The sequence below is a fragment of the Sphaeramia orbicularis genome, chromosome 14 (genome assembly GCF_902148855.1).
Source record: "Sphaeramia orbicularis chromosome 14, fSphaOr1.1, whole genome shotgun sequence".
NCBI lineage: Eukaryota > Metazoa > Chordata > Actinopteri > Kurtiformes > Apogonidae > Sphaeramia > Sphaeramia orbicularis.
Genome location: NC_043970.1, coordinates 50,551,498 through 50,577,994, shown reverse-complemented (window position 1 = coordinate 50,577,994; position 26,497 = coordinate 50,551,498). Strand labels below are relative to the sequence as shown.

Below are 26,497 nucleotides of genomic sequence, written 5' to 3'. Positions count from 1 at the left end.
AAAACATAGAAAAACCTGTCAGTTTTTTTTCCTGATAATGTGAATTTAAAACCGTAAAGACAAGACAAAAAAGTGTTTCTTCATAAACATAATTAATGTACCTTGATCATATTGTTTTACAGTTTCTTTTGTTCTTTCTTTGCTTTTACATGTGAATAAAGACTAAATTTTAATGTCTACGTAGCTTTTTATGCATTTTCTGCTACAATAACAAATGCACTGAATCAAATGTATTTCAACCTGAATCATTATCGTTTGTTTGGTTATAAATGTCTTCATTATGTTTAATATTTAACTGATTTTGTTGATGATTTTGTAAATCTTTTGCTTATTTTGTTGGATATTTTGTTGATTTTTGTGAATATAAACATGTCCACCTGAATCACTATTGTTTATTCGATTAATTTCTCAAATGTCTTGATTTCATCATTATTTGTTAATGTTTCATTCATTTAACCGATGATTGTGGTCATCTTTTACTTATTTTGCTGGGGTTTTTTTTGTTAATTTTGTTCAGTTGAATGCTCATTCTGTTTAGTTTTCATCCTTGCAGACCTTTATTCTTTTTATTTTCAGTAGCGAGAGGATAAAATGCCAATTCACTGGTAGTAAGTGTAAGGAGAAAGAGCACATTATGTGTTTTTTTAATCAATTCTACATCCTAAGTTTCTTAGATATACTTTCCTCCTTGGTCACAGTCTATAAACCAAACTAAATATTTGAGGATGGAACCTTGATGGTCATTTTTTCCAACACTAAACCAACTCCTCAGTGGATGGAGGAACCAGGTGGAGCCAGGTGAGGCCGGTCTTACCGTGGTGCTGACGGCAAGGGGCAGCAGGATGAAGGGGCTGCAGACGAGGATGACGATGCCCTTCAGCCTCCAGACCTGCCGCAACATTTTCACCCGCAGAGGAAGAACCGACATGGCTGAAGATGAGGATAGAGACGATGAAGATGAGTAAGTCTATAAGCACTCCTCTGCCAGAGTCCGGTTTTATGACCGAGTCTCCAGTCTGGAGTTACACCTCTACCTCTGACGTCCACATCTCACACACACACACACACACACACACACACACACACACACACACACACACACACATGCACTGCACTAAATATTAACTTAACACACACGCACACACTCTATTTACACTGCCTGCAGAGTAAACACACACAGAGGAATCAGATCCCCTGTTCACCTCAGATTTAACTGAGCTTTTGTCGTAAGATTTAGCAAATTAAGCAATGTGGGAGAGTTATGTGCAATAAGTAAACAGAAATTGCCGGAAAATTTCAGTATCAGCATTTGCAAAGATTTTAACATTAGGTAAGGTGAAGATAAGAAGAGGTAATAATGCTCTCTTTATGAAATTAACTCATGTAGCTACCTGATTTAAAGATTACAGTGGCTTCTGAATGTAAAAAAAAAAACAAAACTGTTATAAACTGTACTAATATAACATCAGACTCTGCAAGAATATCACATATGTGTTCTCTAATAGAGAGCAAATGGACCCCATGGGACCTTATTTTGAAAAGAAAATGTATTAATCAATGATAAGGGACTACATCCCTGTCGTCGGTAGGCCTATTGGTTAGCGGCACGGAGGAACAGAGCAGAGCTGAGGCAACATGTCCAGGTGCAGACCATAGTTTTTTTTATTCGGTGTCACCAAAACTGCAAGGAAAAAATATTTACAAAAAAGACACAGGTAAGAGTTAAAATATACTGTCTGTGTAAAGCATCTTCCAAGTCCAGTCCTGGCAGCATTCACACACACAATGAAAAAGAGCAGCCTTTTATCAGCTGTCCTATCCCACAGCCTGTCCTATGCTGACGAGGGGTGTAAGAAAATATCGGTTCTGCAATATATCGCAATATTTCATTTCACAATACTGTATCGATATTAAAAAGTACTGTATCGATATTTTTAGGTATTTATTCAAATGCAGATATTGTGGAGGTTCACTTTAGTATTTTTTGTTTTTCTTTTTTGTTTAGATTTTATTTATTATTATTTATTAAATTATATTAGTTCCTTTGTTGGGATTGCACAAAAATAATGTTCTAATGTTAGTTCTGAATTAATAGAATATGAATATTTGAACAGGATCTTAAACTGTAATGTCTGTGAAACATAATTTAAGACCGAGTTTAATTAAATTAAATTTAATTAAATTTTCAGGGTTTGTTGGAAATGGGATAAGGAAGAAATGATTAAATTTTGGTGGTGATCGGGGGTGGGGGGGCCCACGGGGGGGGGGGGGGCGCAGACCACAAAATTTCATCAAAATCTGTCCATGACTTTTTGAGTTATGTTGCACACTAACGGACAGATAAACAGACAGACAGACAGACAGACAAACAAACAAACCCTGGCAAAAACATAACCTCCTTGGCGTGGGGGGGCCCATGGGGGGGGGCCACTGATCAGCCTTGGCGGAGGTCTGCGCTCTCCGAGTGCTTCTAGTTCATTCTAGTTTAGTTTTATTTAGTTTTGACTTATTTTCTCTAATTCAGTTAGTTTTAATTCGTTTTTAGAGCAGGTTTGCTAGTTTTTATTAGTTTTCATTTTTTTCTAAATGCTTAGTTTTAGTTTAGTTTTAGTATTAATTTTAGCTTTGTCGTATCTTTTATCTTCTTCGCCATCATATTCACATAAATCCCAGACAGGACTCTGCTGCTTTCTCCCAACTTTAGTCTCCATGTTTCCAGGTAGAGTGGGGACCAGAAGACGACTAAACGACAAGTGACGAGAAGTGACGGACCGTGAAGTACCATATGGTGCTCTAGCTAAAATTGCTAGAGCGAAATAAATCACTTTTGTATCAATCCGACGTTGACAAAGACGAAAACGAAGGGAATTTTATCCATAATTTTATACGTTTTAGTTACTTTTGTAAGCTCACAATACAGTTTCAGTTAGTTATCGTTTTCTTTAAATTCTAGTTTTTATTTATTTCAGTTAACAAAAATGTTTTTCAATTCTAGTTTTCGTCATTTCGTTACTTTTCGTTAACGATGATAACCTTGGTTCAGAGTCGCCGTAAATGTTTCTGGGTCAAAACACAGTAATGTCCCATCAGAGAGCGAACTTTAATTGATTGCCCTGCAGACATTTATTTCAATATAAAGTAGCTCCTTGGTTTCGATAAACCCTTACGGTCCAACTACAGCAAAAATGAATTTAAAAGTTAAAATATGGGTCATTTAGCAACACTAATCTGTCAAATGGTCTCTAAAATGTCCTGTCAGAGAGATTTCGAATAGCGTGTTTTGACCCCTCTGCAGCTTCATGACCAGACTGTAATGATTTTCACCTCCTCGAACACCTTTTCCCTTTGCTCTTGAAGCCATTTTAGTGCAACAAGAGACGCAGTCCATTGAGCTTTAACCACAAATTGACTTTCTCGGCCCATAAAATTATCTATTAACATCATATTTGTAAATGGTGGCACAATTAAACAAGCTCCAATTATACAGTTATTAAAATTATTTGTCTCTCTCCATTCCTCGTATTCTGTCCACTTTCATTGCCCTAACATTACCCCTTGTCAATCCTCACGTTATCTTTTGATCACTCTCTCATTTCATCCTGTTTTTTTGGACCTTTTGTCTTTTTTTTTGTTTTATTTCCCTCCTTCAGTGTTTTAACAGCATGAAGTTTCATAGCACCAAAGGAGCAAGACAAAGATGCACTGAGAGACAGAGGATCTAAAATGATGAAACAGGTCTCCACAATATTATCTTAGACGGATGATCAATTTCAACATCGGTTTTGGAGAGTATTACAAAGATTAATGTTATATAAGTTTAACTTAATGTTTTGAAAGACGTATCAGGAGTAAGTAGGAGCACTTTTTCCACACATTTATTTTTTTTCCCTCTCAGGCCAAGTGCATTAACACAAAATGTAATTTTTTTCATGGCCTTTTATGCAAGAGGTACTCTTCTGGAGACCACAGGGGAAATGCTACAATCCAAATTCAACAAATTATATCAATTACAAAAGTAAAGTAAGACATATATAACATGTAAACTTGAGACTATACACAGCCTGAGTAGTGGACATTATACTTGGTTTTAAGAGAATGATGAATACAACTCAAATCAGAAAAGGATGAGTTTAGAAAATGCAAATTAACCCTTTCATGCATGAATTATGAAAACCTTAATCAAGATTTTTTTTTCCTGAGTGTTTTTATTCCTCTTTAGGCATGGAAAAAAAAAAACAATGTAATTGAATTTTTTTTTTAATCAACCTGTTTTTCATGGAGTTACAAAAATGTCCACTCAGCTACACCATGAATTTTATTCTTGAAGCAAAGAAACATGTATTTAAAACCCAATATCATAAAGTGATATGAAAACAGTGAAATGAAACCATGTTTAATGCAGCTAATCTGATGTTTTCTCACATTTTAACATATTCTAATACTAGTTATTCACATCACTTCATGGAGATAATATGCAAAAAATAAATATTAACAATTGATTTCCACTCAAGAACCAATCAAGAACAGCAAAGTTACAATAATGGTATGAATTGCAGTTTATGAGATGATGCATAAGTGTCCACTGTGTTGGTTGATATGGAACTAAAACAACAAAACCCATGAATATACAAGAGTAAAGCTGTAGAGTAACTGTCCACTGGAGTGACCACTATGCATGAAAAGGTTAAAAAAGAGCAGTCCCTAAAGGTTAAAACTGACTTTGACCTGTATTCACTGCAGACAGTAAGAACACATTTCATAATTCGTTTGGTCAGTTTCATTCATTTGTACATATGCACCTTTTCCTCACTTTCAGGATGCAATACATTCAAACAAGAAGAAAAAAAGAACAGGGGCTATTTGGGGTTAGTAATGGGTTAAAATAATGAAATACTAATGTGATTTATGATGTGAACAGAGGATTGATATAATGATTTATCCCAAAAACAGAATCCAGTGAAGATATTCAAATAGAATATTCAACAGATATTCAAAATCTTTTATTCCTTCAGCTATCACACTTTTAAACTCTGACAGAAGCCATTTTAGTCATTTTATATGATTTTTTTTTATGTTAGCAGAACCAATAGGGTCTTTTAGTATTTTAGTCTGCATTGGTATTTATTGATTATTTATTGTTGATTATGTAAATGCATTTATTCATAGTTGCTTTCAGTGATCCTGCATTTGTGCACTGATTTATTTATGTTTCTCACATTGCACTTTGGATGAGGCTGATGTCTGTGGTAAACTGCAAATGAACTGCCCGTATGGGATAAATAAAGTTTTCTGAATCTGAATCTGAAGGACTAACCCTTTAGGACCAAAGATGGACTACCAGTTTGTAAAAAAAAAAAAAAAAATCGAATCATTTAGAAAGATAGAATGGGATATGGATGTTCCACCCTCTTCAGTGCAGAATTTAATCAACAGTTCCATGGAATCTTAATGTATTTTTAGTGCATAAATGGTGTAAACTCAACCTTAAACTGGATACAGTGATCTCTGGTCCTTAGACGACACCATATTAAGAACCGTCATTCATCTGTAACTGATAAAACCACGTGGTCAGGATTATAACACTACTACAGTTACATCCACCAGTGCCAGGTCAAACTTCACTGAGCCAAAAGGAAGCCAGACTGTTGCCAGCAACAAGTCCATTAACCAGGGTCTGTCATGGTCTGGGGTTGTGTGGGTGCAAAGGGCAAAGGTCACTGTCACTTGCATGATGCACCATTAATGCAACAACTGTTCTAAGGATATCTATATGTATTTCAACAGTCAATGCAAAAGCACCTTCTGCACACATGACAAAAGCCTGGCTGTGGAGGAGGACAGTGGGAATTCTGTACTGGCCTGATGCAGCCCCGACTTTTAATCAATTTGGAAAGTCTGGAGCATCTTCAAACCCCCAAAACAACAATGAAGACACAGTACTGTTGCACACCTTATGATTTGTTAACAGGAGGAATGAGACAAAAGTACACTTGTGATCACTTGCTGTCTTAAGTCTGTAAATACAGTGAACAGAAATGGTAACCTTACAAAGTGGTGAATGCTTGACTGTCCCAACATTTTTTGGAAAGTGTTTAATTTTACATTAGGTAAAATGTCAAATATTTTGATAGTAATACAGGACAGGTCAAAGATAATTAACTAATCACTGCTTTCAGTTTTTTTTTTTTTTAAAAGAACAACAGGAAGAAAACACAAAAACATAAATAAGTCAGGGTAGCACAGTCTTATCAATTATTTTGCTTATATAATGTCCATTTTTTTTCCACTTTTTGTTCATTTGTGGTTCTTGTAGTCTCAATCTGTGTGTTAGTTTTTCCATTAGAAATATGTCCTCGATTGTAGTTATCCATTGATCCTTTGATGGTACGTTCATCTTCCCCCAATTCCTTGTTATACATTTTTTTGCAGCTATCAACATCACCTTTACCAATTATTTATCGTATTCACGTATAGTGCCATCACCAAAGTTGCATAAATAAAGAATTTCAGGTTTCTTTGGAATTGTGTATCCTAATACTTGACATAGGACATTGCAGGTCATTTCTCAATATTCCGAAAGTTTTGAACATTTCCAAAAAACATGAGAATGGTCAACATCCATCTCCTCGCATTCTCTCCAACATTCCTGATGCCTCTGGAACTGTTTACTTTTAAACTTGGGTGGAATAAAAAATCTTATAAGATTTTTCCAGGCAAATTCCCTCCATGTCCGAGAGCTAGTAGTTGTATGATGTAATTTCCACATGTTTAGCCAATCTATATCATCCATTTCTATGTCAAATTCTCTTTCCCATTTCACTTTTACATAGCAAGTTGTTTGCTTGTCGAGATTTATCAAGGCTTTATATAATGCTGAGATTATCCTAATATTACCATCTTTATATGCTTTAGTCATGATTTGAACCACATCACTCTCTTCCATGGAGGGTCTCACTTGTATTTCCCCTTTATAGTAGTCTCTCATTTGAAGATAACACTCCTTTCAGTTTTAATCTTAGAAGAACATTCTGTCCTATACTATCTGAATTGGGATTGGAGATGATTATAAGCAGCGTAAAATAATAGAATAATAGAATAGCAACAGGAAATGTAACATACCATAACGAAACTCTGATGTGATGCAGAGTTTTTAAACCAAAAGTTGTTAAACTCACTCTAATTTCACCATCTGCAGTGAGAGGTTGAACTTCAGTCTGCTGGGTCCTCAACATGAAGGTTTTATCTTCTGCTGCCTCCCAGTGGACATGCAATGAACTGCATGAAGTCAGTCCACTTGGAGGGGTGCCAACTCATTCCAGTTCAGGGGCCACATTCCACTAAATTTGATCTGAAGTGGGCCGAACCAGTAAAATAATAATATAATAATATATAAATAATGTCAACTCCAATCTTTCCTCTATGTTTTAGAGTGAAAAAAGTAAAATTACATTATGAAAATGTTTACATCTCCAAACTATCCTTTCAAACATTGTGAATAGCATGAACAAACTGAAAAAAATAAGTGTAATTCTAATAATATCATGCTTCAGTTTATCATTTACACATGTACATTAAAACTTACAGATCAGAGTAGGTCTACAAACACACAAAACATTTATTAACAGGTGGAATATTGTTAAAATTGCACTTCTCTTAAGACATTTCAAGTTCTTCACATTTTTTGTGAAATTATACTTAGTTTTAGTGTAAATTTATACAAATATTTACATTTTCAAAGAGAAAAATTTGAAGTTAGGAGTATTTATAGTTTATTGGGGAGTATTTTACTGATCTGACCCATTTGAGATTGAATTGGTTCAAATGTGGAACCTGAACTAAAAGGATTGTTAATATATTAGTGTAATTTTTGAATTTCACAAATTCAGCCCAAGGGCCGGACTGGACCCTTTGGTGGGCCAGATTTGGGCCCCAGGCCACATGTTTGACACCGGTGACTTGTTGACTCTATTAAAAAAAAAAAAAAAAAGTAGAAAATCAGAAAAGCTGCTTGCAAATACAACATCGACAATATGAAATAATTGCTTGCATCAGTAAGTAATTAGGATTTTTTTTGAGTAACAGCAAAGCTAAACACAGACTGACAAAAAAAAAATCCTAATCTGTCAAACTCTGAACACTGGAAGACGAGAACCTCCTTTGTCAATTCTGTTGCAGTGACGTGTGGTCAGGGGAGGCAGGGAAGGAAGAGCCTCACCTGTCATCATGAAAAAAACAAAACAAAAAACAAATAATGATAAAATGAAATGAATGTTGATAATTGTCTGCTGATCTGTACTTGTAGTTTTTATGCTCCACACATCTGGAACAAACTACCAGAAAACTGCAGGTCTGCTGAAACTCTCAGTTCTTTAAAATCAAGATTAAAGACTCATGTGTTTACAGCTGCCTTTGATTGGAGTAGTTTTTTTCCCTCATAATTTTAACTGTCTTGATTGATTTAACATCAAATTCTTAATTTTAGTCAAGACTGTTTTTAGCTCATTCCTGTTTTAATTTGCGTCATTATTATTATTATTATTATTTTTATTTATTTATTTTTTTTTTTAATCTTTTCTACACTGTCCTTTTGTTTAATGTTTTCTTCTCTATGATTTTAATGTAATTTTACACCTCTGTGAAGCGCTTTGAATTGCCCTGTGTATGAACGGTGCTGTATAAATAAATTTGCCTTGCCTTACTATAAACTTATACAAGCCGGTCAGTAATGATTGACAGCTGCCGAGGAAGCTCCTTGGACCACCGCACCCAAACAGAAAAAATACTTTACAGTGTACATTCACCTCATGTAACCTGCAAAATACTCCTGCGGTAGCAGGTCTATTTTAACTCAAATGAATGGAAAAACATGATCAAATGTACATCACCTGTCACCTGACAATGGAAAGCATGTGGAAATGTGTGATTTAATGCTAAAATCGGTGCCCAGGTTCGGCCTACGAAACCCAATGGAGAACCTACGAGCAGCAGTTTTCAGTGATGGTCCAGTGAAACTTTGTGAAACAGTGAAGCTTGTATTGAAAAAAGATTCATTACTCAAAGCTTTTCAACACAGTCCTCTTTGGTGGCATCTAGTGGTCAAAAGTATGAAGAACAGCTTGATTCCACTCCTGCTAACCTACTGCTAACCATAGAGATGAGTTGACAGATTGGTGAAAAAATAATGTTTTGTTTATTTGATTAATGAATCATTTTGATGAATAAACGTTCCTTGTTAAAACATGACACACCCTTGGCTTTCCTCTTTTCTGTCTATGGGCCCGTCTACCTCCTCTTTTTGACCAACCTATCCCAATTTCTGCCAGCACCGTGTTCATCAGTAGCACAATGGGACTTCAGTCTGAATGGTCGTGTCATTTTATCCGACTGTTATGTCACTAAATTGCAACAGACGTCATATCTCTGCACTGGAGGGGGCGGGACCAAGAACCAGGAAAGATCCTCATATTTACTTCCATCAACACAGTGTACTGTGTGTGACATCACATTTTCTGGTTTCAGCCAAAAATGGGAAATAGTTATTGAGAGCTACAGTGTGAATGTACAGTTATAGTTGAAAACCATTTTCCTTCTGGTCCACAATTACCAAAAACAACTAATCTAATACATAAACTGCACTAATTCTAATCAAACAAACAGCAGCACTTCTAATCTGATGTGACTGACTAGGAGGCAAAATATAAGATACAGATATGAACAGAAGTCAGAGGTCAGATATGTTATATGGACAAAAGTATTTGGACATGTTGAATTAACCCTATTCAGAATAACCGAAAAACTTACATTACTGGACAACTAGGGTCCAAATGGACCCTGTTTTTCAAAAAATTACCAAAAATTTATTTGAAGTCCAATTTTCATGATCAATAGCTCAACTGAAAGGCTGGATTGTCTACTTTTAGATAAGCTATAGATAATTTGGATCAAAGTAGTCTGTAAGGGTCCCACATCTCCACTTCTGTAGAAAAGTGTGAAACTAAAGACATATTTTCTTTCAAAACTCAAAAACATCAAATACAAATTTGACAACACTCTATGCAATTTTTGGTACACTAGTGCTGAGCCTATAAACCAAATATGAAAGAAAAATACAGAGTAGTTTTTTTTTCTATGAATTTTTTATTCCCGAAAAGTAACAATTTTTTGTGATTTGGGCATTTGAAAGAACATACAATATATGCCCTATTACCTAAGGAATTAATATTCAATAATAAAGTCAACAAAAGTTATTCTTTCTCTTTCCTTTCAACAATCCTTTTCCAAAACAACTGTTATATAATTTATATAATTTGGTTGATTATCATTTGGATCTGGTGGATTTACTACACCTTGGTCATGAACAGCAATCTGGTGTTGCACTTGATCATGGCCTCTGCCACGGCCTCTGCCACGGCCTCTGCCACGGCCTCTGCCACGGCCTCTGCCCCTGTAATTGCCTCTTTCTCTGTCACCTCTGAGTTCATTGTTTCTACATTACATCAATTTCCAAGACATCATCAATATCTGAGTTTATTTCAGCCTCTGTATCACTATCAAGATTGTTGTCACTGTTTGGAACAAAATCATCATCTGAATCACTTGGATTAGCACCATCTGAATCACTTTCACTATTAAATAGTCCTTGGATGACAGCTGGGGTTGGGAATTTTGTCCTTCTGTGGGCCATGGTTCAGTTATTTACATTTCTGGAAAATAAGAAAAAAGGTTAGTAAAGTAAACCCAGAATTAAAGCATAAAATAAGTGATCAATTTTACAGGGTCCGAATGGACCCTGTTGAGAAACTTAATGCTACATAAAAACGAACAAAGCTATCATCATAATTTTCTACGGTCCACAAAATAACAAAATTTGGTTCACTGAAAAAAAAAAAATCTGACCGATTCATTGATCTTTGCAAAAAATAGGAACGTTTTTTCATCCACAGGGTCCGTTCGGACCCTGGTTATCCTGAATAGAGTTAAGCTGTTTCTTTTCTAACAGGGGTCTGAGCTTTAAGGAAAAAAAAATTGACATTTATATCACAAATAAGCATTAATGGGACATCTTACAATCAGCTGTAGCCATGATATGTCCCAAGTGTTTTTTTTTTTCCATACAGTTTATAAACATCAGCTTTTTCTTAAAATTTGATGGGAGAATTTTCTTCCTAAGTGAGATGTGAAGAAAGAAGATGGTTTGTTGTGGTAGAAAGTTATTATTTACAGTCAAATATTTAAGAAATTTAGAGGTAAAACATTTAAAATCATACCTTTATACATACACATGTATCATTGTTGAAAGAAATTAAGTAAAAACCATACCCAAGGAATTTTGGAAGCAAAGACAATTTAAACAAAACAAATCAATGCAATGCAATGATGTCTTTCCCAACATAAAACCATATTATGACATTTGTCATTATTGTTTTATATCCTAGACCCCTGTTAGAAAAGAAACACCTGAATTCAACGTGTCCCAATACTTCTGTCCAAATAGTGGATCTCAGGTTGGATATTAACGTAAGGCCTGAACAGGGCTGGTGCGTGTCAACACGAGGACTGGGCCTCTAAAGAAACAGATTGGATTACATAAAGCTCTGGAAAAAATTCAGAGACCACTGCCATTTCTTGTGAAATCAGCGTGTGTGCATGTATGACAGCCATTCCATTCCTGTGTCTGTTGAATTCCAACACAAGTGCACCTTATTCTACTGAATAAACACCTGACCCATGTCTTATTTAAGAAGGAGAAGTATAAATACCACTACTGCATCCATCACTATCTTCTTATAGGCAAAAACAGTGCTATTAATGCCGCAAAAGTAACTGGAATCCAAAAATAACTATGGAAAACTACTGGGTCTTCTATCAGGAAAATGCTCCTGGTCTCAGCTAGGTCCATAAAGGTGTAGATGATGGACCACCAGATGAAGACCCTGTCATGGCCAGCCCAATCTCCAGACCTGAACACACTTTGAAAACTTCTGGAGGAACATGGATGGTCCAAGCCATCGAACATCACTGAGCTTTTTGAATTTCTCTGTCAGGAGCTGCATAAAGTCATCCAACAGCAATGGTGGAGAGCCAAGACACGTGGAAACTGTCATTGAAAATCAGGGTTATTCCACCGAATATTGATGCCTCAACTTTTCTCAAGTTCCAACATTAGTATTGTGTTGTTTATAAATGAATATGACCTGGTTTTCTTTGCATTATTACCTCCACCTGGAGGTATTGTGAACACTTTGCTTTGTGTGTTTGTGTGCGTGTTTGTTTGTTAGCAAGATAACTCAAAAAGTTATGGATGGATTTTCAGGAAATTTTCAGGAAATGTTGATACTGGCACAAAGAAGAAATGAGTAAATTTTGGTGGTGATCGGGGGGGATCTGTCTTGGCAGAGGTCTGCGCTCTCCGAGTGCTTTTCTTGTTTGAGATCTGAAAACACTGCATCTTTTTGTTACTTTAACCATGTGTCGTGTTCTGCAAAGACATGCTCTAAACTACAAAAGCACTCAGAGAGCGCAGACCTCCGCCAAGCCAGATCAGTGCCCCCCCCGATCACCACCAAAATTTAATCATTTGTTCCTTGTGCCAGTATCAACATTTCCTGAAATTTTCATCCAAATCTGTCCTTAACTTTTTGAGTTATCTTGCACACAGACAGACAGACAAACCAATGCCGGCAAAACATAACCTCCTTGGCGGAGGTAATAACAATATTTTCATTTGGAATTTGGGAGAAATGCTGTTGGTAGTTTAGAGAATAAAAAAAAAATGTTCATTTTACTCAAACATACCTATAAATGGTAAAATCAGAGAAAGTGATTTTTTTGCATTGGTCTCTTATTTTTTTCCAGAGCTGTAGTTAATTTGGTTCACAGTTTGACACTAGAGAACCTGGGCCTCTAGGCCAAATGACTGCCCGCTGCTCTTTTCACAAACTTCACCTCTGTTTCAGTAATTTTGATAAATGTGGGTGACTTTAGTACCAGTACCAGTTTGTTTCACAGCTTCAGATCATTTGTGCTGCAGATTTTTTATGTTCTTGTCAGTGCACATTTACACTGAGCAGAATGAGTGGGCGTTGTTTGCTTTGTTGTGACCGCCCAGGTCCAGCTGAACGCCCCCACACTGCAACTCTGTCACAAACAGAGTCCATTCTCCTGTTCTCACCACAGAACCACTGTCATCACCAAGAGGCTGAATCATGTCTGAAATCTGACAAACACAGAGATAAAGGGAGAAGTAAAGAGGCGTAAAAAAACACCAAAAACTGATTGTGAGATAAACATCACCCACGGTTAAATCAATATTTTTTACTCGGTGATGTGCTCGTTCACATTAACTGACTGCAGATTGAGAGTTTTGGGGAAATATGTGGAGTTTCTTGGAACAGATTGAGAAGTCATAATGTTAACCAAAAAAAAAAAAAAAAAAACACTCACTATGACTAAAACACATTATGTGCAACCATATGACTACACATATATTTGTTAAGTTGATTTAGATTAGTTTTTATTATGCATTAATAGGTTTTGTACAGAAAGTGCAGGGGACATGCTAAAATTTCCTTTGCTTTGAGAGAAGTTGACATTGAATGTGACAATAAAGTTTGAATGAATGGCTTTGGCAAACTTTCTAACTATGAACTTTATCAGTGATCAAAAACACAACACATTCTTCGACATAGACCAAACCTTATGTAAATAACAAGTTCTTCCAAAAGTGACACATATGCATGAAACTTTAAGCAAAAACACCACAAACATTATAAAATACCACATAATGTAACACTGAACAATTTCTCACCCTGGTGCTGTTCATTTATGTGCAAAATAATAACAGTGCAATATTCAGCTAGTTTTATTACAAAACAATGTGCAACCATTTGTTTACATTTCCCAGTCAGTTCCTCATCCTCCTCTATGTCGATTTGTTGATTATTATTATCTGCACTCTGCTTTTGTTGTTTTTCTATTTAGAAAATTGTGTGCTTTTCTATTTAAATGTGTGGTTGTTTTTAAACGTCTGCCTGCGAAGACGACTTTCATTCTACATGTCAAATATTGAATGACAACAAAGAATCTTGAATCTTGAACGTAACCATTACACTTAGGCTGTGAGGATGTCGAGGCTGCGCTTTGGTTGGATTTAAGCACAAAAACAACTTGGTTAGGTTAAAAAATAAAGATCATCTGTGCTAAAATAAAAAAAAAAAAATTGTATTGCATTAACAATAACAAAACCATTGTTATGAAATGCAAATGCACAAAATTTGTTTAGGGTTAAGAAAAGATTGCGGAAATGGTTAAAATAGGCTACAAAAATGCATTATTTTTGCCATCATATCCATCCCATGCCATCTCCTTCTTAAGTTAATGTCACTTTTTATGTGAATCTATTCCTACAACCTCACCACTTAAAAATTCAATACTGAACAGTATTTTCTAGTATTGGGCTGCAAAATGTGTTTAATATTTGCTTTTTTTCAGATGTAATTACAAAATACATGTTATTACAATTTAATATTATTATCATTCTTATTATTTTACCACCAATGAGTGTGACAATCTTCCATCTTCCTTTATTTTTACATCCTATAGTGTAGCACAGTGATGATCTGTCAGGTTTGAACATTAACTAGGTACCAGGTGGGTGGCAGTTGTTGTGTACAGACTCTTCACTGTTCAGCCTGAAGAACACGGCCCATATCTGGCTTTACTCTTCTTTAATTAATCTCTTCTTTTAATATTTGTATTTCTTGTCATCTACCTCCACATCAGACACCCACCCGGTGAGTTCTGACCATCTTTCGCTTCACCTGACCTTCTTCCTGGAAATTATGGGCCACAGCTAAAATTTCCTGAAGCTCTCAAACAAATAACAGATTATAAATGTTGATCATTAGATGTAATCTGTGGTCAGTTACAATTAGCTTCATGATTATTTCATAGTCATAGGTGGTATATATACATGACTGTATTTTGTGGTCTGTGTACTCTGCGTACTCCAGCTCAGCCAGAAAAGGATCTGAAACGGTAACCTTTAGTCGCCCAGTAAACATAGCTGCCATATCTGAAACCTCAATTGACTCTCAACCCAAACAGAAGCATGATGAGGTACCATTATAATCACAAAGTATGAAATCTCCACAGCCCTCATTTTCATTACCGACAGTATTGTATGTATGGTTCGGTCTGTGTTGAAACATTTAACAACGTACGGTTTAGATCATCATGTTAATGGATGAAGACCTTTCAGTTTCTAAGGGGTAACCTTTTGTAACCCTAGGAATTTCCCTGTTATGTCACTGGGGAAAAAATAGTCTTCATCATTTCAGATCATGACAGTCTAGATAACTTTTAAACCAGTGTAGTCACTCTTTTCAGAAGAGAAAATTGTTGCTGATAGATTTTTTACCGTTTGTAATTATCAACATTAGCTTAAGTTAGCATTCACAGTTACTTAAGTACACACCTGTCAGAATACCTAAGTTCCACAAGCTAAAATTAGCCTCAAGTTTGACTTTATTACAATGTTTGGCTCGTTCGCATAATGAGCTACATCTGCGCATGGTAATATTACATAACACCCAGACTATATTATCACTACTAGATAACAATAGCATTATATTACACTGGGTTACAAAAAAAATGTTTTTTGCAAGTTGTCTAGGTTTTTTCAACTGAATTAGGACCATTTTGCACCGCTAAATCCAAAAATGACATCTGTTTTTCCCAATCAGGTCAGGTCTTTTTGCTAATTTGATTTTGAAAAAATTGATCTTCCCACAAAATTGATTACATTTTTGTGACTTTATCAGTTGATTTTTTATATAGTTCTCACCCAAAATAGGTTTTAAGAGAAAAAAAAAAATCATTTGATCACTTGATTCCTGTTAGGTACAATGGTGTATTCACCGCAGATGTAGCAGAATATGTCAGGCTTATTTTTGCAAGATCTTCTAGTCGAAGCCATTTCATTCACCTGTAATATTAAAAAAACCATTAATCATAAATTGGCAAAAGTAAAATCTTCAGAACTCGTTTATTGCAAGAAATATGAAAGAATTTTGTATCATATGATGTGAAAATGCCCATAAATGTAAGCAAAAATGTTAAAAAGCCAATATGTAGCATAGTTCAGAAAGTTGACCTGATTGAGCAAAATGAATGTGATTTTTGGATTCAGCACACCAACATTATCCTAAATCAGCTCAAAAAACTTAAACCATAAATTTGTTATTGACCAGTGTTATTGATGGTTATTTACAATTCCTCTTAACCTGTTAACACAACGTAGCTACATAAGATAATATTAGTATTATGCTTATCTTACTAGCATTAGTCACTGTGTTATTGATCAGGCTCATCTTTAAGTTTACTGTAGGCAACAATGGGAGCGCTCACAAACGTCACATCCAGTTAGAACAGGGGTCTCAAACATGCGGCCAGGGGGCCAAATGCAGCCAGCCAATGGTTCCAATGCGGCCTGTGGGATAAATTTGCAAAGTGAAAAAAATTCCTCAGTCAAGGCTGTTGAACTCATTTTAGTTCAGGTTCCACATACAGACCAATATGAGCTACAGTCAAATAACAGCATAATAACCTACAAAATTAATGGCTCCAAATTTTCTTCTCTGTTTAATGTGAAAAAAATATTACATTATGCCTATAAATAATAACAACTTCAAATTTTTGTCTTTGTTTTAGTGCAAAAAATAACATTAAATTCAGAAAATATTTACATTTACAAACTATCTTGTAACAATAAAATGTGAATAACCTGAACAAATATGAACAACCTGAAATGTCTAAAGAAAATTAAGCACAATTTTAACAATTTTTCTGCCTGTTACTAAGTGTTTAGTGTCTTTGTAGATCCGAGCCATAATAAACATGAATAAATGATAAGTTGAGGCATAATATTGTTAAAATTGTACTTATTTTTCTTAACAAATTTCAGTTTTTTTCAGGTTTGGAAAGTTTATAAAAGTAACTATTTTCATAATTTAATGTTTTGTTTTGTTTTTTTTGCACTAAAACAAAGTCATTATTTATAGCTTATCATGCTATTATTTTACTAGTCTAGCCCACTTGAGATCAAATTGGCTTGAATGTGGCCCCTGAAAGAAAATGAGTTTGAGACCCCTGGGTTAGAGTGAGGGGGAAAACAATCCGCCATAATCAAATCAAATCAAATTTTATTTATATAGCGCCAAATCATAACAGAAGTTATCTCATGACACGTTACATATAGAGCTGGTCAAAAACAGACTCTAAGCCAATTTATAAAAACCCAACAGAATCCTCAGAATAATGCTAAAGAGTTGCTGTCTGCCCCTTCGCACCCCAAATAAACATAAAAAAAATCACCAATGAAAGTTTTACATTTTACCAAATAATAAAATGGAACCACAAAGGAGGACAAAATGGCTTCGAGCTATCAGAAGAGAGGACGAGTTTGGCAGATTATGGACCCAACAACAAAACATGTGTGTATCTGCAGTCAGCACTTCATTTCAGGCCAGTTTAATGGAATGTGAACCATTTCCAAACAATAGTAGACAATGTCAGGGGTATCAGGAATATTAGATTAATTGTTTAAACCAGGGGTGTCAAACTCATTTTAGTTCAGGGGCCATATTCAGCTAAATTTGATCTGCAGTGGGCCGGACCAGTAAAATAATAACATAATAACGTATAAATAATGACAACTCCAAATTTTTGTCTTTGTTTTAGTGTAAAAAAAAACAACAACATTAAATTAGGAAAATACTTACTTTTATAAACTATCAAAAAAAAAAAAAAAAAAAAAAAAAACCCTGAAAAACTGAAATTTAAATTAAAAAATGTAAGAAAATTTAGTGCAAGTCTAACAATATTATTCCTCAACTTATCATTTCTCCATGTGCATTATGGATCAGATCTACAAAGACACTAAACACTGAGGAAAAGGCAGAAAAATTGTTCAAATTGTGCTTAATTTTCTTTAGACATTTCAGGTGTTTCATATTTGTTCAGGTTATTCACATTTTAGTGTTACAGGATAGTTTGTAAATGTAAATATTTTCATAATTTAATATTATTTTTTGCACTAAAACAAAGAAAAAAAATTAAGTTGTTAATTCTAGATTTTTTTTTTTTTTTGGCTTAATTGAAGATATTTTTACTTAATTGAAGATTTTTTTTTTTGGCTTAATTCAAGATTTTTTTTTTACTTAACTGAAGAATATTTTGGAGCTTAATTCAAGATTTTTTTTTTTTTTTTACTTAATTGAAGATTTTTTTTTTTAGCTTAATTCAAGACTTTTTGCTAAATTTGAGATTTTTTTTTTACTTAATTGAAGATTTTTTTTTACTTAATTGAAGATTTTTTTTTTTTTTTTTTTTGGCTTAATTCAAGATTTTTTCATTAATTCAAGCTAAATTTTTTTTTTGCTTAATTCAGTTCAAGACTGTGGAATTTTTGCACTTGGTAAAAACATCCCAGGGGCCGAACTGGACCCTTTGACACCCCTGGTTTAAACACTAGTGAATTTTGTATTATATTTGTAATTTGTGTAGATTTCCTCGCAACATGTACAAAAGTACAAATACAGTACCTAAGTAGAAGTACTGATACTTGTGTACAAAGGTCTGGTAAAAGTAGAAGTACTGTCTCTGAAATGTACTCCAAGCATAAAACCACATATAACCCTCTGAGGGACATTTCTATTGCCTGTTTCTGTGCAAAGCTAAAAGAACCACACGTCATATTTGACCAATAACAACATTAATTCGTCTATTTAATGTCAGGTACTGAAATAATGCTAAGTTTAATTCACCCTATCTACAGCAAAAGCGACATAGTCTCTTACCAGGTGACTCCATTAAGTAGCAGACGTCTGGAAATGACACTTCAGGACACTGAGTCGGATCATTGGCCCAGTCTTTTAAAACGTATGGACAACAGTCCAACCCCAGTGGATTTAATTTTTTAATATATTGATCCTTGTCAGAAGGGTTTAGCGACTCAAAGTACGTCATGACAACTTATTAGCGTTAGCAAAACAAGTTGACACTCCGCGTTTTAACATTATAGTGGACAGGCGGAAGGATCGGTTTGTTGTGCCGAATTCTATTCCCTGCCGAAAACAGCTCCCCCTTCCTATGTCAGCCATAAATAGGACAAAGTGCACCACATTCACCCTGTCACACCAGAATAGCTCCAAATGTGAGCTGCTAAAGTAATTTCACTCCTTTAGCTTCATAAGCTAATTCTAATGGGGGATGCAGTTTTCGGCAGTACCCGGTGCCGAATTCTGCTCCCTGCCGAAAACTGCATCCCCAGCTGCAGGTGATGCAGTTTTCGGCAGTATCTGTTTATATTGTTATATATTTTGTGTGTTGTGTATCTAAGATTTAACTTTAGAAAGTTTTATATACCTTACAGTTGCATATTCTTTAATATTAAACAGACAAAAACCATAACTGCAATACTGTCCTCTTCATGGCTGACTTAGGAAGGGGGAGCAGTTTTTGGCAGGGAGTAGAATTCAGCACTGCACAGTTTACCTCTCGGGTTTCCCCGCCCCCCGCTGTGATGTCGTTGCTGACTGTTAGCATACCTTGGCTACATTGGGTAATGTTATCAAAACATTTCAGACTACTGTTAATTAAAATAGTTGACCTGATATATTAAATCATCTTCAGTGGTGAATGTTAGTGTTAAGTTTATACTACTTTCATTCAACAACTGGCCTGTTAGCCACATTTTGCTACATAAGATAATGTTAGCATTTAATCAGCATTGGAATGTGCGGTCTTTTAGCTTGCACAAATGAGTGTTTTTATACTTTAAGCACAATTTTCAATAGTTACATTCATCATTTCATTATTAAAAACAACTTAATACAGTGTGTGCTGACATTTATTAAGCAACTCAGTTGAAATGACTTGGTGATTTTTAACATGACTGTGTTTATGAGCAGTGTCCACAGTGTCTTTAATTAGACAAGAGTCCACAGACCAAAGGATGGTGTCCCAATGCTACATTCACTTCTTTTAAACACTCTGGCTGAACTTAGGAAGACTTTAAGGACCAATATGTGATGGAAAAACCCTGATTTTCAGCTTTCATTTGTCTTGATATACTTTCTTTCACATTGCTGATGGCTGCTTTATGTCACTCCTGGACATTGGAAAGGGTCTCCAGTCCACTGCTGTGTATATTTACAGTGACCTCAACTGAAAACACTGACCTTAACTTGTAACTGAGCTTTAACAGTTAAATGTGCATGCTTATATGTCTTATACAGAGACATACCATTAAGTACACTCACAGTCAATGAAAACTTTGAGACCATATTTTTTGACGTAATTTTCATTTTGAAACCCTAAACTGGAATTTTTTCATATGAATCATTTGTTAGGATACTGGCATACAGAAACAAAAATCTAAAGTTTCAAGAAAAATTTCAAAACAAAAAACCTAACAAAAGAAAATGGCACCTGCCAAACACAAAGTCACAACAGTAGCGGTCCTGGTCAGGAGTTGTCACTCTCTCTCGCCCTGGATGTGGTCTATTGTCAGCAGAGCCTGTGGTGTTGTGGTGTTCAACCAGATTTCTGATTGTGGGTTGGGAACAGCCCATACATAGGCCTGGCTATATCACTGGAGCTGAAAGCGGCCTCCACCATACCCAGTGCCCAGAGACGTTGTTCACATGATAGACGTGGCATGATGCCGTTCACTGGACTAACAATGGTGGCCTTTTTGGGCCTTTATATACTGTAGGCCTTCAAAACCAATCCTCAAATAGTGCAGATACCCACTGAGTATTGCTCAATGTGTATTTGGTCCACTTTTGCAAAGAGACCAACCCATGTGCAATGAACCGTGACAACATGACAACTCATCATTATCTCAACTACCTGAGCACTAAGTCATCAATAAATCCACAATGAATAATTACAACCCACCTACAAATAGAAATATGCATACATTTCTACCTCAAAGTTTCTATTGAGTGTCAGTATAGATATAAAAAATTCAACTGGCTATGTAGGACATTAGTCAACGACAAAGAATTTGGGGAACTTAACAAATCTACAAAGTCTACTGAAAGCAGACATGTAGAAATGAAAAGTAGACCTTGCAGAGAAATTACACACCCACTGATAAAACCAAGAAACAATAGGAGGAGGAACACATAGAGATACTACAACTCTGTGCACAGAAACCCAAATTCCTCCCAAAATAGATGAAACAATGTAAATTGTGTGGCAGTAGCAAAAAACACTGACAAAAAAATTATAAGAAAGAGGTGAACGAATTGTGGTTATTGAGAAGAGCTCTCAGAACTGTTGGAAAAGTAGCTCTGTTGTGGTAGAATTTTATTAAATGGAAATGGTATATCAGCCTTCAGCTGTTTTCAGTGTAGATTCTTTTGGTGTGACTGTGGAAGGATCTCACTTTCAGAAAACCAGAGCAACCACAGGGTAGGACAGTGAAGTGAACATAGAGTAATTACTATAATTTTGTTTGAGCTCTTGTTTGAGAAAGAAGTCGTTTCTATTCACTGCGTAGACAGTATGAAGTCATATCTCATCTGTCCTGTTTTTGATGAATCTGTTGAAATCTCACAAAATTAACCAACCTCACATTATCATTCTGTCTTTCAGGTTGGTTGCTTTGAAATGAAGCGGTATCTCCTTCTCTTGCTATGTATCTGCCACCTGGGCTGGCTGTAAGAACAACTTCAGCATAGACTTTATGCTTTAAACGTATCTTCTCCTACAGAGGTTTTTCTGTGATGTGACCTTAACATTAACCTTTTGTTTTGCCAGGAGGAGCCCAGTTCAGCTTCCAGAGCCCACTGATCTACCCCAGAGCCCACTGATCTGACCCTAGAGCCCACTGATCTGACTCCATAACCTACTTCTGGTCAGTAGAAGGGAGAGGAAGCACACAGCTGTGAAGGCGGAGAACACTTCAGTCCTAAAGACTACCGGGCAATGGGGGGCGCCATAGAGCAACTTGGTTTAGAACTGCTGCAAAATCTTCCTGTTGGTCCACAACAGCCGAATGTCATCCTATCACCTCTCAGTGTAGCGTTTGCCCTCGCTCAGTCTTGCCTTAGGTCTGTCAGAGTATATATCTTCTGCAGAATAAATTTCCCACTTCATCCATGAGGATGTTGCAATGTTGACATTCCAAATTTAGTTTTCTTCCAGAAAATGAAGAACTGTCATTATTATTTCCTGTATATAAGCCTACCTGATACTTCTGTGGAACATCTTGGCAATTATGGGTTTTATTAATGCTAAAGTAAAAGGTCAAAATGCTTATTACAGACACGATATTATTATTCTTATTACAGACACTTGTTGGTTTGTAAATCCTGGGCTTTTTTAGTTTGGGTTAGTTTAACTCTCAAATGTAGTAGTGGACAGTAATGTACTTTAATGCTGGATGCCACTCACTATAAATAGATAAAAGGAGAATTTAACCCTAACCTTATGAACACTAAACATTAAAGCAGTTAACACTAGCACTAACTTCATGGTAAAGTATCATTCGATACCTAGAATCAAATAATGAATTCACATTTTCAGAACTTTCTGAGTTGTTTCACTTTTCATGTGTGTGATTTCATTGACTGCAGCCCTTGACAAAAAAACTGGACATGCACATAATTCATTAAAGCACTTTAAATAATTTCCATCTGCACAAAGTCAAGATGTTCACATTGTTAATGTTACTGTTTCATTTTTATTGATGTTTTTGCACAGATTATTATTTATATATTTATTTATTTATTTGGTCTTTAAGGTGCTCGTAATGAAACAGAGAAGCTGCTGATGAAGAGCCTTCATGCTAACAGTTTGCCATGTTATCATCACATCTTGGGAGGCCTTGTGCCCCACTTTACAAATACATCACTGGAGGTGGCAGCACGCATGTACCTGAAGCCAGGTGTGTGCTAAAACCAAGTTGTTCTTTTATAGGTTTGGGATAATATGTATTCTACCTCACATTGGTTACTATCACTTTTTTCTGTTTCTCTGTTTATCTGTCAGGTTTCGATGTGAAGCTGTCTTTTCTTGAAGAGTCTCTGGCCAGGTATTGGTTACATTCAGCCCATACAGAAAACAGTCCCACCCTTTCAGTTGTGCCCCACAGGAACTTGTTTCAGAAAAAAATGTATTGCATTCAGTGGCCAGACTATTTTTTTTATTTTAGTTGAATTAGGTTATCATTTACATGTGATGTTTGCAATTTAAAACATAACTTTATAGGTAAAGAAAGTCAATTTTTTGTAAAACTTGAAGTGTCAGACTGTGGAAATACATAAATATAAGGACTACACACCTGAAAGTCACAGTTCAGTTCAGTTCAGTTTATTGCCATTTCCAGTAGAAAACCACTTTGGAAAAAAGGTACAATAATCACAAAGTGCACAGTCAACATTTAAATAGACACAATACACAGATCTGAAAGACACACATGAAACAAACACTGTTATGGTAAAAACACAATAAAGACCAAATAAATATAGGAAGAGACGTCATTGCAACCGTCTCTTGCCATGATTTGTTCCAGTGCAGATGTTTTTGCAACTTCAACATAGACAAATTTAAAACTAAGTCATTTTCACCTCTTTTAATACTTGTTCACCTTGCTCTTGAAGATTGAGGTAAAAGGTGCCAAGGTTGAAGCCATTTTGTTGTTTGTGTATCACATGCAGAGATGCAGCTCATTGAGCTACTGAACACAAAACTAAATGTATCTTCACTATTTTGCCACCAACCAACCAACCAACCACCCAACCAGTCTTTATTTATACAGCACTTTTCATACATTGAGGACGAAGCACAAACACGCCCCCCCCCCGACACACACACTTAAAAAGACTGACTGAGTACGAGAGGACCAGAAAGTAAAAGAGGAGGCACTGTCTCAGGTGCTGTCCCATGGACTAAGACTTTCGTGTCCCCTTAAATTATCTTTTAAATGGACAAACATCATATGTGTAAGTGGTGGCACTATTACTATGGGATCAAAAAAAACATTTGTCTCTCTGTAGACTGTGTTCATGTTTTTCTGAAGTTAGGAAGAGGTCATGATTTTGGCTCCCTATACACACTATTATTCCGTAAAACGTTCCTATAAAGTTATATGGGGGATGGTGTGGTTGCAATGAGTGACCTGATCGGGCCAAAACTCTAGGATGGACTCCAGCTTCATGGGACCTCTGAGTTAATTTTTAATCTCCAGAGTTAAAATTGATACAACTGATTGGACTTACAGCCCATCAAACAACAAAATATGAAAAAAAAAAAAAAAAACCCCACATTTTTCACATTTTTTAATACATAGGTGGAATGACAAATATTTTCAGCAAATAAACACAGTATTGGATCAGTGTCTATTAAAATGCTTAAATTGTAATTTCTAAATAAATAATACATATAAATTTTGACCATCTAACCGCAGTGATGCTGCTAGTCATTAGTAAAACAAAGACAGAAGGGCAAGTATTTTACGTGGGAATGATAGAAAAATGTTGAATTATTATAACAGTTTATAAGCAGAGGCTGTGATAATGTATAGTTTCTTTGTCAATTGCAGAATTCTGTCTGTGTTTTTTTGAAATAGCATAAATAACATGTTGGAATGTTTTTCCGCGTAAGGTACCGATCACAGCCGAGTCCTCTGGTCTCTGTCGAAGAGATCAACCAGTGGGTGGAGAAGGCAACCAACAGTCACGTCCAGAACTTTCTGGAAAGTATCCCACATGAGGTGGTGCTGATGCTTATCAATGCTGTGTATTTCAAAGGTGAGCTGTCACCAAGGGCCACTCAGAATTATTGATGTGGTACACCATGTATAGGGACCTATGGACTGTTCTTACATGTCCTTTGCTCACCTTCTTCAGGTGAATGGCAGACTCGTTTTAACCCCCAGGCAACCACTAAGGGAGTCTTCTACCTGGACGGACAAAACTTTGTGTCAGTGGACATGATGTCGTCTGGCCAGTACCCTGTACGTGTGATGCATGACCCCGAACTGAAGGCACAGGTAATACTGGAGATGATGTTCACCTCTAACATCTGAGATGTGATTCTGGAAATATAAAAATGCATTTTTTTTCTCCCTCGTCTTACGCAGGTTGCCAGTTTTCCATTCAAGGGAAACGCTAGTTTCCTCATTGTCATGCCAATATTAGGAAGAGCAAATGTGTCATCAGTACTTCCCAGACTGAACATTTCAGACCTTTACAGTCGACTTCCTCCAGAGAAAGCAATAATGGTCAACTTACCCAAAGTGAAGCTGCAGTATCGCGAAGAGCTCAAGGAGGCGCTCACTAACATGGGTAAGGTTTTCACTGAGTCACAGCTACATCTGTGATTCTACTAACAAACAACAGGTGTATTTCAATTTAAAACAGGCGTAGATAACTCCTCCTTGATTTGCCACCTTATTGAGCTTTGTTGCTGGGGGCACATAGCTCCTGGAAGGGTCTCCCAAGGCAAACTGTCGGAGGGGAAGGGCCAGTCCAAGAGTGATTTATAGACCTTTATGAAGAGGACAAAAAAAGGAACGTGACCTTGCCCGGATCAGGGAAACCAGGGTGAAGAGCCCCTGTAGAGATACTGCTCCTCCACATCAAAAGGAACCAACTGCGTTTGTTTGTGCACATGGTCAGGATGTCTCCTGGACACCTGTCTGGACAGGTGTTCTGGGCATGTCCAGCCAGAAGGAAACTCCAGGGCAGACTCAAGAGATGCCAGAGAGATTACATCTCTTGGCTGGCCTGGGAATGACTTGGAACCCCCCCAGAGGAGCTAGAGGAGATGGCTGGGGGGGAGGGAAGTCTGGATTCTCTGCACAGACTGCTGCCCCCGTAACCTGGACCCAGATAAGTCAAAGAAGATGGACGGATGGTAAAGACAATAAAATATCACTATTATTTGTATTAGTACAAAGTTCATATTGATGATCGGAGTCTTTGATCATGACTCAGAGCTCACTTTGACGTCACTGATGCACCAGTGAATGTGTACCATGTACACAGGTTTACTTTCCCTTAGAAGAACTCTACTTTAGCCTCATAATTACCCACATGTTCACCTTCTGTCTCTGAAGTCTCTAATGCTTGTACTTTTCATGTTGTTTCAGGTCTGGGCTCACTGTTTTCAGTTCCTGATCTCTCTGGGATTCCAATCAACCTCTGAGGGTGACAGGTGTCCGTCATGCCAGTACTGTCGACACTCAGCGAGGAAGGTGTTGAGGCGGCCGCCACTGACAGCCGTCATGGCCACACGCACATCTCTCCATCTTCTCCATTAACCTCCCCCTTCCTCTTTGCTCTGGTTGATGACACGTCTCTGACCCCCCTCTTTATGGGTGTTTGTCACAAACCCCGCCCCTGACAATGACCTGATGCTAAAAGATGATCCCCATGGCAACAGCACCATGAGCGACCAGCCTGAGGCTGCACAGTATGAGTGA

General features: G+C 36.4%; 2 protein-coding genes across 2 annotated transcripts in view; one reads left to right on the top strand and one right to left on the bottom strand.

Annotated features, from left to right (window-relative positions):
* LOC115432638 (solute carrier family 13 member 5-like) overlaps positions 1-928 on the bottom strand; it is a 24,329-nt gene extending 23,401 nt beyond the window's left edge. Inside the window, exon 1 of the mRNA XM_030153545.1 lies at positions 815-928. Coding sequence (XP_030009405.1) covers positions 815-928 — 114 coding nt within the window. The remainder of the gene's footprint in view (positions 1-814) is intronic.
* On the top strand, positions 927-26,497 carry serpinf2a (serpin peptidase inhibitor, clade F (alpha-2 antiplasmin, pigment epithelium derived factor), member 2a). Its single transcript, XM_030153544.1, is given in 13 exon segments — positions 927-961; positions 15,012-15,117; positions 21,934-22,121; positions 22,397-22,401; positions 22,814-22,957; positions 23,062-23,104; positions 24,676-24,821; positions 24,921-25,063; positions 25,154-25,358; positions 26,165-26,200; positions 26,203-26,255; positions 26,257-26,397; positions 26,399-26,497. Coding segments are annotated over 13 exon segments (1,344 nt in total).